Source organism: Podarcis pityusensis (assembly GCF_964106645.2).
Source record: "Podarcis pityusensis genome assembly, chromosome: 5".
Taxonomy (NCBI): domain Eukaryota; kingdom Metazoa; phylum Chordata; class Lepidosauria; order Squamata; family Lacertidae; genus Podarcis; species Podarcis pityusensis.
In genome coordinates, this window is record NC_138032.1 from 10,790,510 (window position 1) to 10,806,831 (window position 16,322).

Sequence of the window (16,322 nt, forward strand, 5' to 3'; positions counted from 1 at the left end):
CTTTATGGGCCAGGGACCATACCCTCCGAAGCAATACTGGCAACAGATCTAGAGGATCTTTTTCACTTTTTGAAAACCTTTTTTATTTGGGTCTACTCTGAGTAAAGCTTAGTTGAATACCACCCTAGTTCTGCAGTGAAGGGTTGCATGTTTGATCCCTGTATGGGACAGCTGCCTTGGGGTCCCTTCCAACTCTATGATTCTATGAAGCCCAACCTCAACTGGCAAGTGTGCATTTGTCCGAAGCGTGGCCAGAAACCCTCTCCCCCACATTCAAGATACACCACATTCCTATTCAGAGTGTGACTTAAAATGAAATCCAGACAAACTATAAAAGATCCAACCAGAGGAAACACGAAACACTTCCACCTGGGAATGAACTGACAAAAAAAGAAAGATAACTGCAACTCAAAGAGGGAGCTAGCCAATCCCAAATTGCCTTGTGTATAGTAATACAGAAACGTGGTAGGTTATACAATTTTAAAGTGAAATGAAATCATCACTAAGCCCGAGTTTGGCAGTGTCAAATTTCCCTATTAATTCTAAGTTGGCAGCTTCAGGCTGGACTCTGCCGTCGAAACTTTTTGCTGATTTCAGTCTGAGGGTCTTAATAGGTGCTTTTGCTGAAACAAGCTCCCTGAAAGATTCAGAAGAGTTGGTGGGGCCCAAGCTGATCCTGTCTGAGCTGCATTCTTCCGAGCCAGGATTCCAGGCTGGCAGGAACAAACAACAACAACAATGTTCGCAACTGACCTTTCCTAAAAAAAGATGCCCAAGGAGAGATCAGGAAAAAAGGAAGAGGAAAGAGAGGGGCTTGGCAGCTGCGTCCAACGTACTTTGGGTTTGCTCCAAGTCGACTACAGCACAAGCCCCTTTTAATTTGTCTGTTGCACCCAATTCTGTTGGGTTTTTTGGGGATTTTTATTTTGGTAGGGCACCCCAGGAGCAAGTGTCTTGACTGAGGGCGAGCGACCTGCCTGTCCCACACAGCTAGAAGATTTACAACAGCTACTTTAAAAAAAACCAAAAAACCTCGATGCAGTAAATAAATGTGAAGAAACGTGTCAGAGGAGGTCAGCCATGAGGTAGCCCAATGCCTGGGACCAAGTTCAGTTTGGCATTACATAAGCCCCTCCAGCCTGAAGCAAAACCTCACAGAACAAGCCCCGCAACTCAAATGGGGGACGAAAGGTCAATTCCCCCCCCCCAAAAGCCCAAAGGTCACTTGCCCCCCCCGTACTCCTTTTACCTGGCAACGGGAGCAAGGCTCGCCCCCCTCCCGCGCTCAGCCTCGCCGGCGTCTTCCGCCCCTCGTTCTCGCCCAACCAAGAGGAGGCAGGTATCACTTCCGCCGCCTCTCGAGCGCCTTCCTCCCACCATCCACGCGCTCCGCCATCGCTGGTCAGGGCAACGGGGCCAAGCCGGCGTCAGAGACTCCCTCTGCGCGTGCGCAGCGGTTAACTCCGCCTTTATCCCCTCCCACCACCATCACGCCGTCTCTTCCCTGCGGACGTTGGAAAGCCTTTCGGTTCAGCCCGGGCTCGTTGCATAGAGATAGTAAAGAGCGGGAGTGGTCGAGGGGGCAGAGGTGCAAGTCGACCTCCAGGGGCAGGCTTCGTTGTTTGTTTTATTCATATGTTGAGCTTCTTGGCTGAGTGTGGGGATTTGAACCCTGGTTTCCCAGGTTCTAGTCCAGCAATCTAACCCCTGTACCACACTGGTTTAGTAAGGCATCTTAAAAAGCAGAGACATCACCTTGCCAACAAAGGTCCGTATAGTTAAAGCTATGGTTTTCCCAGTAGTGATGTATGGAAGTGAAAGCTGGACCATAAAGAAGGCTGATTACCGAAAAATTGATGCTTTTGAATTATGGTGCTGGAGGAGACTCTTGAGAGTCCCATGGACTGCAAGAAGATCAAACCTATCCATTCTGAAGGAAATCAGCCCTGAGTGCTCACTGGAAGGACAGATCCTGAAGCTGAGACTCCAATACTTTGGCCACCTCATGAGAAGAGAAGACTCCCTGGGAAAGACCCTGATATTGGGAAAGATTGAGGGCACAAGGAGAAGGGGACGACAGAGGACGAGATGGTTGGACAGTATTCTCAAAGCTACCAGTGTGAGTTTGACCAAACTGTGGGAGGCAGTGGAAGACAGGAGTGCCTGGCATACTCTGGTCCATGGGGTCACAAAGAGTCGGACACGACTAAACGACTAAACAACAGAGATTCCCCTCCAAAACACACTCATGCAATCATAGAATTGTAGAGTTGGAAGGGACCATGAGGGTCATCTGGTCCAACCCCCTGCAATGCAGGAATCTTTTGCCCAATGTGGGGCTTGAACCCATTACCCTGAGATTAATAGGGTATAGACTTGTGCCTGTTTGCTCAGCAGTAAAACAACAAGAGTCTTTGGGAGCCTTAATGACTTAGTAAATTTATAATGCCACATGCTGGTGGGGCTTATAGTCCAAAAAATTTGGAGGGCACCACACTGGCGACAGCTGCCCTAAGGCTGCAGTCCTCTATGCAAACATAACCTGAGAGTAAGTCCCTTGAACTCAACAGGACTTCCTTCTGAGCAGATGAAGATGGCACAGTTAGCCACTACTCTATACTAGATTAGGTGCTTAACAGTGCAATGCCAGAAGTTAAGTCCTTCGGAGTTTGATGGGACTTACTCCCAGGTTAATGGTGTATACGGTTGCAACCTAGCAATCTGCGTTCTTCAAGGGCCTCTCCATTGCTTAGCCTTTAAAGAGATGTTGCAGCAAAGACCCGATAAATGTGAAATGTGAACTATCTGGAGCATTTGTACCCTGCTCTTCAGCTCCCTGAGTGGTTCACATACGATCAAAAGAAGACAGTCCCTGCCTGCAGGGTTATGATATAAGAAAAACATGGCACGTGAAGGAAAAAAAGATACAAAGGGAAGACTCAAACCCAGGCACTAAATTGCTCTTATAATGACCAGCTGGCTTGATTCCTGGGGCACAAAGTGCCTGATCAAGCTGATCTTTCAGCTAATGCGAGTGAGCTGTGTTTTCCATCTTCCCCACTGAAGCAGTCTGATGGAATGGCTGCTCCCAGGTCAGGAAAGGAAGAAGAGGGCTGATAGGCATTATAACCTAAACACTACTGTAAACACTGACTCCCAAGTAAGTCCCATTGTGCTCAATGGAATTTCCTTCTGCATAGGTATGCATAGCTTTGCACTGCTAGCAAGCAGCTGAGCTGAGCAGAGCAGAGCAGAATAGTTTCTGCCCAGTGGCAAACTGTGCCACATGGAACCTTGCTAGACTACCAGAGCTGTTGGTACAATAGCGTAGTGGATATAATTTTATAGATTATCGCTTGGGTATATAAAACATTTATAGGTCACATAATAAACCTGAATAATTTAAGAAGATAGAAATTAACAGCAACTCCCATGGTGATACATGCTGTTAGAAACTGAAAAAGCTAGAAGCTAAATGGACCTTAAACCTAGGTTAACAGTGGAATGTTATGGAATACAAAGCTGGAAATGAATGAACTGCAGCTAAAATATGTTCGTTTTTCACATGGTCTAGTCCTTTTCCTGCCCAAGCCCTAATATTCTCAAGAGGGTCTCTTCTCCAGTCTTCAGAGAGTACCTGGAAGTGGGGAGGCAGAAAAAGGTTCTTTCCTTCCACTCTGCAGTTTTAATCTGAAATCTTAGGTGCAGTACTGCGCCCAGGGATCAGAAACTGCTCGCGCTAATGAAATTCCCTGTCACAAAACGCACCTAGAACAATGGGAGTTTCGAACACTGGATACATGGTGCTTTCATCAGTCTTATCACAGTAGGTCCAGAATTCAAAGAGCTACATTGCACTTTAATGGTCCATGGTCCCAGAGCGCTTCCTCAAGCAGCAGGAAACACTTTCTTTGCTTCCAGAAAGCAATTCTATTGAGAATTACTAACCCCATGTGAATATATATCTACTTTTCATATACACAGCATCTTTTTTGAAGCATGCATAATTTCACTTCTCCAAGATCAGTGTGGAAGACCCCTTACATCAGGGTTTCTCAAAGGGTATGGCAGGAGAGGATGGCAAGTGTGGTGGGAAGATTCAGGGACAATCAAATCATTAACACAATTAAACTGGTATTTTTTGCTATCTACTTTTACACTTGCATTATTTGCTGGTTTCATTTGCTACAGTGATGGCTTTTAAGATGGTTGTTTTAGGTTGCATCCAACATTAGTCAAACTCAGTACACTCGCTGAAGGTCTTCACAAATGTCCATTAATTTTAATGGGTCTACGCAGAGCAGAATTTAGTTTTATAGTCCTTTTTACCATGTTATGTATTTATAGAGGCTTTTGGACAGCCTGTAGGTGTATACTGGGTCGTATTTAAAGTAGTGCTAAGGAGATCGTTCCATCAGTGCAAATCTTTCTACCTGCCCGACAGAACAACTTCCCCTCCACTACACTGTACTGGGGCTTACATAATATTTATTTGCAAGTGGCATGGAACAGGTTTTCCGCAGAAAAATAAAGCACTGGAAAATCTGCTATCCCACATCACTGGTGTGAGACACACTCAGCTATATGTGTATGACTCTCACTTGGGAGTGATGGTAGCAGAACAAGGAGATGAAACATGAAAGTGGCAAATGGAGGACTTGCGTAGAAGCTGTTTTTCCAACTTACTGACATCGACATAGTTTCCAAAACAAGAGCAAACTTTCAAGTCAGCTCTCAACTTCAGTACTTCTACATTTTCTCCTGATCTCAATGTGAGACCACTTTGGTTCAAACACGGATATTGCCACTTAATGCCTATACTGTTATGAGCAGATCCTCCTCTAGATATAGGTATATATTCATGCTATCACCTTAAATCTTCCCCTTGCCAGATTTTAAGTGACAGTTTTTCAATCATATAAATATTCTCTGCTCACAAAGTGGAACTTTTCGTGGCGTCCTGTACGAATCTACCTGCCACTTGATGATAATAGTACGGAACACAAATGACATACACATATCTGAGTATTTATTTTTGTTTCCCCCCCCCCCCATAGGTACAAAACAACTTTATACTATGTTATCTTCATACACCAACTGCACATGCTATTATGCATTAACAGGTTCACTGACACACACAACTTCCCCCTCCCACCCCAACTCAACAGCTGTTTTCACTGATGTGCTTATTTTCTACCTGCAGAAATCCTGGTCAGGAAACCCAAAAACGCAGAGACGAAGTCATTGATTGCACTGCTTGAAAATTCACCAAACATTTCTTGAACAATCTGCATAGTGTGTGTAAAGAAAGCTGGTGGGTTGGGTCTGCAGCCAGCTCACCCTACAGGGCTGCAAGTTCAAAGCCCTGGTTTCCATTAGAGCCAGGATTTATTATTGAACACAAGTAGGGCTACATCACAAGTAGGCCTCTGCCTATAGTGATTCTTTCCTAGTGACATAGGAGTAGATTCATTTGAAGTTCATTCAAGGATAGCATATGTGGAAAACATGTTTAAATTCTAATATTCTGAGCTAGATTCTGACACAGGGACACACACAACAACAACAACAATCAAGCAATTTCATGAATTTGAAGATGGCTTAAAAGGTCTTTTTCATTTCCAAATCTCATCAAGCAATCAGTGCACTTGTGAGGCAATTCAGCCGAATGCCTGAAGTCCAAGTGAATTTTGAGGTCTCCAATCTGCCCTGTCGAATATTCACAATATTGACACAAATAAATCCCTTCCGACATGTGAGTGTTCAAATGTTTGCAATATTCCAGCATGCCTGAAAAGCCCTTCCCGCAGTCATCACAAACATGGGGGAATATTTTGGTGTGCTCAATTGCCACATGCCGGTTGACATTGGTATGAAGCCTGCTGCGGAAGCCACATACTTGGCACACAAAGAAGTTCTTGCATTTGTCAAAGCTGATTTTGTTGACCAGGCTGTACTGGCCTTGCTGCTGCCTGCTGTGGTAGCTGTCGCTCAGCTCAATCAGCCGGCCTGCATGCTCATTCACCACATGGCTGTGCAAGTCCTCGGGGTCACTTGTCTCATGCTCACAAAACTGGCACAGGTACTGTTCATCACAGCTGTGCTCCTGGAAATGGAGGTACAGCTCACTGCTGGAGGAGAACTGGACGTCGCACTGCTCACACCAGTAAAGGTGGTCGCTGAAGTGTGTGTCTGCTATATGCTGGCTCAAGTTTTCAAACATTACTGTTTTGTAGTCACAGTATTTGCAAATGTAGGGATCTTCCTCATGGATTTTTAAGTGTTCAATAAGCACTTTTTTAGAGGAGAACGTTTCTTTACATACCCGGCAGATGTTGCCCTCAGGACATGCCTTGTGCTTCAGGACAAGATGCTGCTTCAAATCTGAAAAATACTTGCTGTTAAATGCGCAGCGCTCACATTTGTATAAGCCACTGCTGTTGGCCCGTAAGAGAGGCCATTTTGGCTGAATGGTGACATTCAAGGGAGGGTTTTTCTCAAGCACTTTGCAGCTTTCAACTGGGATTTCCTCCGTTTCCTCCGCTTCAAGCTTCTCCGGGGAAATAGTTTGAGTTTCTATGTCATGAACTTCAACAGCCTGGACTTCAGTAGTAGAAATTTCTACAGTCTGAATATCCAGTGGTTTCTCCTCTTCAGTTAAGCTGTCATTGAAGATAGGAGACTCACATGTGTCTTTAAAAATCCCATTATTGGCAGGTTTATCTGCAAAAAGGAAATAAAAGATATGCAAGATGAAAATCAGACACACAGGTTTTTTCTTTTGCCATTTTAATGTGACATGACAAAAATGTATCATAGTGCAATGGACAGAAATATTAGCTTTGTACTAGACCAATCCAAGTTCTACTGAGTTATGGACAAGGAGATCACATATGCGAATTAAAAAAGCAAGATGCTAAACCTTACCTCGATTATCAGAAACCTTCAAGTCTAGCTGTTTCACAGAACACACACTGTAGCAGTGGTCAGAAAATATGCCACTATTGTCTATGTATTTTGGGACGCCTGAAGAATCTAGACAGTTAGAAGGAAAGGCAAGCATTAGCTCGACACGCTTTTTTTTTGCTGCTTTCTGATGCAATGTAAGAAACTACAACTTATATACTTTGCACTGATGACCAATGCTGAAAAATTCCCTGCAGTAAATAAATTAACAAAGTTAACAAAGGAATCCAGAAATACTGTAAATTGATGGTATTTCAGTGGCAGTTATGGCTTTATAGGACGGAGGGCTCTGACTCCCCCTCAATCCCATCACCTTGCCTTTTCTCAGAATAGCCTAGATAATAAATTATTATTTAGCACTATTTAGCATAAATTATTATTTAGCAACAATGCTAACATAGCATACATAAATCCTTTTGCTCCTTGTTTGATACTATGGTGACAGCAGTGGTGCTACTTCAGACACCAATGAGCATTACTGTGTGTTGTACACAACACTATAGTTCCTGGACAAACTTCTATTTCAGTCATACTGTAATCGAGAACCATAAAGGTTTGCCACTTTTATACTGAATGTACATTATAACTACATATATTATATGCAAAAGACATGTTTTGCAGATTCAATAAACTGGTACATTTTAAACGGGAATAGGGAAAGATATATGTCCTAGTTGATGCTTAGTTTTGAAAAATAAACTACTGTTTACCCACTCATTTCAAAATGTATCTTGTGACTGTTTACCAGCTTTGTTCACAAGATAACTAATAGCTTTCTGTAAATGAAATAGGTAAACATATTGATCTACCTGAATAGCGTGAGGGGTGTAGAGTCTTCCTTTTCCTCTTCTTTGGATGTTCATTCATTTTGCTTCAGTCTAAACGAAGTGAAAGAAAAAAGAAAAGAAAGAAAAATGATAAACTTGTTGAAGCTCCTTTACAGTGAGTTAGATGGGAAGATATATATGCAGACCACAAGTCAATAATTTAACCACCCTTGCTGTGCATCAACGTGATCAGCAAGATGATTTTTGCCGAGTCTTAAGGCTCTAAGTAACAAATCATTCCACAAACTAGAGATTGTGTGTCACTGGAAGACTTCTGACTCCTGTCAGTCACAACAGGATTTTTCAGGGTAAAAGGCCCATCTATTTAGATTAGCTTGTGCTGGTTTGTGTTAGATTGCTGCAATTAATTCTTTAATGTAATTTATCTGCACTGTTGGGTATTCCTTGTTGCATGCCTTTATTATATGTAGGTGCCCAAATTGGGCATTAGTATAGTTTTATCCACTAGTTGCACAAGCAAGGCAACTTGAATAACTAATCTTTCTTTTCTCTTCCTTGAAAAAACACTCTCCATAGGGTTGGGCCCCGCTCCTGAACTGTGTGGGCTGTGTTGCACACAACTGCAGTGTGAGGGGGGAAATTGCCTGAAACCAGACTGAGAGATCTTGGGCCAACAGCACTTGTGCTATCTGAAAACACTGGGGAGGATACTATCTATGGATCAAAGTCAGAAGAACAACAGGGGAACATAGATATGAATCCACTGTGGCTGCTTTGCTGTTGAAGGATTTCCTTTCTCAGGAACCAACACATTTTGCCTAGTTTTGTAGCTAGTCAAAATGCATGTTTGTCATTGCATGTTCCTGAAGGAAAAGAAATGAAACTTTCATTGCAACGTCAAACAATTTTAATCTCACCTTTGGAATCGAAAGTGATATGACTGGACAGAAAAAGATGAGGCAGTTCTCTCACCATTTCAGCCTTTGATAAACTGCTGAATGACATTTTACAACCAAGGGTCTATTCTTGTGTTATTTTCAAATTGGACTTAATTAGATATTAGATATGTTCCTCTCTGGGTTTACATAATAAAATGTGAGGAAAAGAACCGGGTCTTCCAAATTACTAGACGGACTCTTCATTAGAAGCTGAAGAACTGTCAACTACACAACTTCTTACAACAGAGGAAACATCTGAAGGAAGAAATAAATCAAGCATCAAAAGAAACCTAATCAGATTAGAGTAACTATGCAAAGCACAAACTATTCTTATGATCTGTTTGTAAATCACCTTGAGACACATGTGGGAGGAGACAAATGAATTAATTAACAACAATTTGAGGACTAGCATCTCCTTGCTTTGAAATATTAATCAGTCACATAGGCAGAGATTTAAAGAAGAGGTGCTCTCTTGTATAATACACACCAGGAGTGGGTAACCTCTGGCCTTTCAGATACACTTATACCTCATGTTGCATCTGCTTCATGTTGCGTCTTTTCGCGTTACGTCCCGCGGCAACCCAGAAGTACTGGAACAGGTTACTTCCGGGTTTCGCTGCTCACGCCTGCGCAGAAGCGCTAAATTGCGGCATAAGTGCCAAATTACGCTGCGCACCTGCGCAGACACAGCACTTCGAGTTGCAGGCATATCACGTTACGGATGGGTCTCTAGAACGGATCCCGTCCGTAACACGAGGTACCATTGTATTGCACTCGAAATTCTCATCAGCCCCAACCAGCACAGTTGATTGTCCAGGGTTATGGGAGTTGTAACAAAGATATGTAACAAAGGCGCCTGGAGAGCCTCCCTGGGGAAAGCATTCCACACGCGGGGGGGCCACCACAGAAAAGGGCTGTTCTCATGGTGCCATCCTCTGTGGAGGAAGCACATGAAGAAGGGCCTCAGATTGTGACTGCAGGGTTTGGGGCAGAGGAGAAGTGGTCCTTGAATTATTATGGCCCAGAGCTGTTTAACGCTATAGAAATTATAAGTCAAAGTCAGCACTTTGAATTGGGCCTGAAAAATAACCAGCAGCCACTGATTATTAACCAGCAGCCACTTCTGCACCAGCTGAAGTTTCTGAACTGTCTTCAGAGGCACCTCATGTATAACATGTTGCAGTAATCTAGCCTAGAGGTTACCAGAGCATAAATGACAGAAGTTAGGCTATCCCAGACCAGATAGGGGCACAGCTGGGCCACAGAGGCTACCTGAGCCTCAAGCAACAGCAACAGATCCAGAAGCACCCCTAAGCTGTGGACTTGCTCCTTCAGAGGAAGCGAACCACATCAATAGCAAGCCATTTCCCATCCATCTGATCCAGAGAACACACTAACAGTGCCTCAGTCTTATCTGGATTGAGCTTCCGTTTATTGGCTCTCATCCAGTCCATTACGGAGGCAAGACATCAGTTCAGTACATTCACTGCCACACCTGCAGATGTAAAGGAGAATCAGAGCTGTGTCTCAGCAGCATATTGCTGACAATATGCTTCAAAACTCTAGATGATCTCACTTAGTGATTTCATGCAGATGTTAAACAGCATGGGAAATAAAATCAAACCCTGAGAAACCCCACAATGAAGGCATCATGGGGCAGGAACTATAGGACAGGAACCACTGCAAAGCGGTGCCACCCACCCCTAACCTGGACAACTGCTCCAGAAGGATACCATGGTCAATGGTATAAAAGCCACTGAGAAGCAGTAACTCTTAAGCCAATGTAGTCAATAATATGTATTTTTTGAAATGTGGCATTGTTTCACCCAAAGTATTGTTCCCTGAACTTCAGCTATAATCATGTTCACGTTAGTCATCATCATAAGGCATTAATCAAGGGGAGAACTAGGACCAGACAAAATTAATTTGGGAATTAAGTTTGAAAATTCGTGTTGCTGTACAGATATGCAGTATTTACACCTGCACTGGCTCCTCACCAATTGACAATGTTGACACAGTGCAGCACTGGATCAGCAAAAGGGGTGGGTGGGTTGTAGCATGTACATCTGGATTGCAATGCTCACTAGGGGCTGTCCCTGGAGAAAAACAACCTACATATTCCTGGATCTTTCCCAATATACTCAATGTACTCTGAAACAGCTTATAAACACAGGCTTCCTGATCAAGTACTAGTTGACCATATGGCCTCATGCACCATTCCAGCTCAAATGTCTGACCTTTGGATGACTGGAATAATTTCCGTGAGACAATACAGTTGTGAGAGTGTTGCCTCTGGCGAACCCAGAAATAACCAGTCAGTTGGAGGTTATTCACTTGAAAGCAAGGGATGCATTCTGGAGCACAGCATCTCTGTAAGAGCTCTCTGACCTGTTGCCTAGAGAGACATGAAGGAGAGTGTTCTTCAAAAGGGTCCTAGGTCACCAAGTTCAGGGATCAGGGCCTACTGCAAGAGTCAGGCCAAGACTCCTTTGTCCCACAATCTGAATTTCAGAAAATTCAGTTTTATCCTTAAAAGCACAAGTTTTAATCACAGAGCAACAGTCATTGTTGAGAAGATAAATTCGAAACTATGTAAGCAGTATGTGAAAATGGGCAAATCTTTGTACTCTGGCTGGCTTTCCATTCCTTCCAGCTTGTACCTCTCCTACGACTACAATAGCACTCAATTAAAATACCGATTTAAGAATAATGTGTGCCAACCAAATAGGTCTATGCAAAAGATTTTTCATCTACTTAATGGCTGACTGAACTTGGATTTCATGCCCCACTCCATGAACAGTAGGTTGTAGGGACATGTTGATCACATGAAATACATACTCATAAATGCCACTACTGAATTATTTAAATTAGAGCAAGCCACCATTTTAATGTCTTGTGAACTTTTTTTTAGAAACCTGTTGAAAATTTAATGGCAAGACGCACACACACACACCAGACAAGTAGTGAATCAGTCAAGTGAAAAAATATTTTGCTTTTCCTGATCTTTCTTTTGCATTTGTTGTTAAGAATATTATGTTTAAATCCAAAAAGGAGTTTAATTCGTATAACTGTAGTGTTGGCAGGGACCTCAAGGATCATCTAGTCCAAACTATGGTTTAGCTCAGTGCAGCAGTGAAACAACTGGGGAGGAGTGGCTCTTCTCTCTGGGAGCTCATGTATTCATATTAAGCCATGGTTTGACTTAGTCTGGTGTGTGAACCAGACCTAAAAATGACAGAGCACCAGTATTTAAAAAGAATGGGAATGCGATTGATTGTATGAGAAACATAAACAATTAAGAAAACAGAAAATAAGAACTGCACTTGCTCCTGAGGATTGCAATTTTAGTTTCTTTCCCAAAACAGATATATTTCTATATGCTATACAGTGGTACGTCGGGTTAAGAACTTAATTTGTTCTGGAGCTCTGTTCTTAACCTGAAACTGTTCTTAACCTGAGGTACCACTTTAGCTAATGGGGCCTCCTGCCACCGCTGTGCGATTTCTGTTCTCATCCTGAAGCAAAGTTCTTAACTCAAGGTACTATTTCTGGGTTAGGTCTGTAACCTGAAGCGTCTGTAACCTGAAGCGTCTGTAACCAGAGGTACCACTGTATTTCAATGGAACGTGTAAAAGTGACTGACAGTTTTCCCTCCCATTTGCCAAAAGCTCCCTCTCAGTGGAAGGGAGCAGTTTTGGAGGATATGTGACTATTGCCCTCCCTATCAATCAGCGTTAGAAACTGAGATACAAAAACTAGGCGCTAAATGGCACCTTAAACCCAGGTTATGGGAGCAACAACAGAATGTCTAGGCACACTTTTTAATAACAAGAATACAAAGCTGAAAATGAACTTCAGCTAAAATATTTTGTTTGATTTCACATGGTCTAGACCAGGGGTCTGCAACCTTTAAGATAAAAAGAGCCACTTGGACCAGTTTCCGAAGAAAAAAAAACTGGGAGCCGCAAAACTCGTCATTATAAAAATAACTTTTTTGTCACTTTTTTTTATTATTTCTTTGACCCCTCAGAATTACTCCTCCTCATAGAAATAAACGTTAAATTAACACGTTACCTTTTTGTGTGTGTGTGTGTGTTCTTCTCTCCCCTTCAAAACAGTGACCAGCGTACATGCCCCCTTTCAATGCAGTGACCAGCGTACATGCCCCTTACAATGTAGCGGGCGGGCGGGAAGGTGACGTCGGGACGGTGCATGACTAACGCACGCACCGCCCCCATGCGACGTCACAGCCAGCACAGCACCCGCCACAGTGGGGAGTGTCGGGGCGCACAATGCGCCTCCTCCCCTCGCTAGTATCCGCCCCGGAGCCGCGGCAAAGGTGTAAATGAGCCACATGCTGCTCCAGAGCCGCGGGTTGCAGACCCCTGGTCTAGACCTTCCCCTGCCCAACCCCCTAATATTCTTCTTCTCCAGTCTTCAGAGAGTAGCTGGAAGTGGGGAGGCAGAAAAAGGTCATCCTTTCCTTCCACTCTGCAGTTTTATTCTGAAATCCTAGGCACAGTACAGTGCCCAGAGTTCAGAAACTGCTCGTGCTAATGAAATTGCATCGCAAAATGTGCTAAAACAATGGGAGTTTCGAACACTGCTATCGATACCTGCACATCTGGACAACACATTAAGCAGAATGAGGTTGTTAGAATCCCAGGAAATGGAATGGAGCATTCCATCTCAAATACCAGAGGGGAACTACTATTTTTTTTAAATGTTTCTCAAAATAAAAGTCTCCTGTCAAGTAAAATTTAAATCAATGATAAGTGTTTTAGCACAGTGAACTAATTATCTACTTACAGGTAGCATTTTTTAGAAGATATAACTTTTTTTTTTTTTAAAAAGTGTCCATCAATCATGACTTGATATCTGAAAAGATACAGTTTTCTCCATGTCAGTACCACCTAATATGCTTTGAAGATATATATGCTGCACAAGAATCCTCCTGCAAGTGTTACAAGGAAGCAAAAGATTCTAGAATGGGTGCCCTTTCATTATTCCAAATAAACCTATCCCAAATCCCAGAAAAGAGGTCTTCTCACATGGGATATTTCTACCAGGAATGGGTAGAGCCCAACTGAATGCTATAGAAACCTAGCCTCGTTGAATCACCACCCCTAAAAGCAGCAAACCCCGTCCCCGCTGCTTTCAAACTACGTTGTCCCTCCAGGCGCCCCATCCTACGTGTGTGTTTTTTACACGGCCATGAGCTGCGCCCGCCTCCTCGCAACCCGCCTAATCGGACGCGGAAGCTCCGCTGGGGCGGTTTTCTAAGTCCGCTCCCGGGCACATAAAGCGCGCAGGCATGAATGAGGATGCCTTGCGCACTGCTGCCATTTACCGTTCATCGATTAACTGGGTTCCTATGCGGTTTCAAGGGGCGCGGGTGGCGCTGTGGATTAAACCACAGAGCCTAGGACTTGCCGATCAGAAGGTCGGCAGTTCGAATCCCCACGACAGGGTGAGCTCCCGTTGCTCGGTCCCTGCTCCTGCCAACCTAGCAGTTTGAAAGCACGTCAAAGTGCAAGTAGATAAATAGGTACCACTCTGGCGGGAAGGTAAACGGCGTTTCCGTGCGCTGCTCTGGCAACATGACCCGGAAGCTGTACCAATAAAGTGAGATGAGTACCACAACCCCAGAGTGGTCAGGGGTCCCTTTACCCTTTACAGTGGTACCTCAGGTTAAGTACTTAATTCGTTCCGGAGGTCTGTTCTTAACCTGAAACTGTTCTTAACCTGAAGCACCACTTTAGCTAATGGGGCCTCCTGCTGCGCCGCCGGAGCCCGATTTCTGTTTTTATCCTGAGGCAAAGTTCTTAACCTGAAGCACTATTTCTGGGTTAGCAGAGTGTGTCACCTGAAGCGTATGTAACCCGAGGTACCACTGTATGCCGGTTTTACATAAAGACATACGTTGCTCCCTCCCTCTCTCTCCGCCCCCCCCCATAACTGGCTACCCACCTCAGAAGGTGAGAGGCGCGTTCGTAACGGGATGGATCCGCTGACAAGAGATAATAAACGGATCTGAACGTAATCAAGCCTGGGTCCATCCTGAAGATGATGATGAGGGTGTGTGTGGAGCTAGCGAGCCTCCTACAACCCCACAAAGCTGAAGAGAATTAAGGAGTTTGCCTCAGAGTTTGCGGTGGGGGGGAGCGCCATGGATAATAATAACAATAATAATAATAATAAGATATAGCGGGATTTCCTTCTTCCCTTCTCCCCCTTCCAGTGGCAGGAGGAGGTCTGGAAGAAAAAGGAGGCCGAACCTTCCTTCCCTCCCCACACCTACCTCACGCCTTCGCCGCCACAGGACTCACCTTGAGCAGCAGGCCGCAAGCAGCGCCTCACACGCGCCGCCGCCGCCGCCGCAACGGAAGATGGGGAGGGGAGGGAGGGGCGGAGGAGAGGAGAGGAGCACGCGCGCGCCGTGTTGCCCCGCCCCCGACGCAGCTGGGCGCATGCGGGCGTCGACGCCGCGCCTCCCCAACCCCTGAGGGCCTCGCGGTAAGACCGGCCGATCTAACACACCCAGGCAGGGAGGTGTGTCCTAGGATGCCGGGGGTTAGTGGGGCTCCGCCTCTGGGTCGACAGCAACTCTTTGCAGGTGAAAATAGGCGCTTGCATCAGGAGGCGGGAGGGTTTTTGTGTTTCTCTGTTGTTGATTATTTTACATTGATTTTTTTTTTTTTTAAATCCTCACCCCAGCTGCTCTCCGAAGTGGCACAGTCCATTCTAGGCACCTGCCGGGACTCTCGCCGCCTCATTCTGATAAATGTGGGAAGGGGCGGGTGACGTCCTTTGCCCCCCTCTTCACACCTGTATGCGAACTCGCCTATACGCTTTCATTTTCAGCACGCGGGGTTAACTGTGATCCTTAATCGCAGTCGTTTTAAGCATTTAGCTGTTTTGTTCCTGTTTTGCCCACGTGCTGAAAATGAAAAGGTATGAGCGAGTTCTGTAGTTATGTTGAAATACTTTGTCTCTTGTACAACTTGTATACAGTGAGATTACACGAGCACCCCCAGGTCTATATATAAACTATATATAAACTACCGGTATATAGTTTTAATTCTATCAATGTTTACTTATTTAAATGAGTTTTTTTTAAAATCTGATGAGAAGTGCAAATATGTTCCAATATTGCTGTTTTATCCAATCAGTGTATTTATATATCAAAAAATTAAGAGACTTACAACATGCCTGAGCGCCTGTATGTTTGCATTTTCCTGTACTGTGTTGCACCAATGCGTTCTGAACAACTACTGTACTACATTACCGCCCTTCTCATACTCTGATGAGGTTTCTGTAATTTTATCACACAGCCAACGACCGTCTTACGCTTGTCCAATATGTGTTCGACTGCACATGCACACATCACAGCAACTTGGAAAAAGGGGCAGGGTGGAGCAGACTTATGCGTGCTCTGCAAACCTGTGGGGTGGTGGTGGTCAGGAATGTAAACCCCACACAAAACGGTTGTTGCCTATATTTAAAATTCCAGCAGTGCGAGAGCTGAAAAGCAGAGCTCACTCCATCAGCTGTGCGGTGACAGACTTCCCTCAAGCCTTCTCTCCCCTCAACTGTTACCTGGGGGCAGCCGTTCCATCGGATTAAATGA

At 44.4% G+C, this 16,322-nt stretch overlaps 2 protein-coding genes across 5 annotated transcripts in view; both read right to left on the reverse strand.

Annotated features, from left to right (window-relative positions):
* MFN1 (mitofusin 1) overlaps positions 1–1,408 on the reverse strand; it is a 36,612-nt gene extending 35,204 nt beyond the window's left edge. Inside the window, exon 1 of the mRNA XM_081007911.1 lies at positions 1,250–1,408. Coding sequence (XP_080864037.1) covers positions 1,250–1,380 — 131 coding nt within the window. The 5' untranslated portion in view covers positions 1,381–1,408. The remainder of the gene's footprint in view (positions 1–1,249) is intronic.
* Positions 1,409–5,012: 3,604 nt separating this feature from the next.
* Positions 5,013–15,162, reverse strand: ZNF639 (zinc finger protein 639). 4 transcript variants are annotated; one of them, XM_081008159.1, is made up of 4 exons: positions 15,022–15,162; positions 7,776–7,844; positions 6,928–7,035; positions 5,013–6,723 (listed from the first exon to the last, which is right to left on the reverse strand). In XM_081008159.1, the coding sequence occupies exons 2-4, from the start codon at positions 7,831–7,833 to the stop codon at positions 5,573–5,575; spliced, it is 1,317 nt and encodes a 438-aa protein (XP_080864285.1). In that variant the 5' UTR covers positions 7,834–7,844; positions 15,022–15,162; the 3' UTR covers positions 5,013–5,572. The 4 variants fall into 4 exon arrangements, with proteins under 4 accessions (XP_080864285.1, XP_080864287.1, XP_080864286.1 ...); XM_081008161.1 differs by having other exon boundaries at positions 14,994–15,056; XM_081008160.1 differs by lacking the exon at positions 15,022–15,162 and adding an exon at positions 14,663–14,821.
* Positions 15,163–16,322: the final 1,160 nt, after the last annotated feature.

Bases quoted from the DNA above. Each gene is read 5' to 3' on its own strand.
- ZNF639 (XM_081008159.1), bottom strand. From the start codon at position 7,833: ATGAATGAACATCCAAAGAAGAGGAAAAGGAAGACTCTACACCCCTCA. The intron at 7,036-7,775 runs GTAGATCAATAT...CTAACTGTCTAG, and splicing joins ACACCCCTCACGCTATTCAG to ATTCTTCAGGCGTCCCAAAA. The intron at 6,724-6,927 runs GTAAGGTTTAGC...TCCTTTTTGCAG, and splicing joins GAAGGTTTCTGATAATCGAG to ATAAACCTGCCAATAATGGG.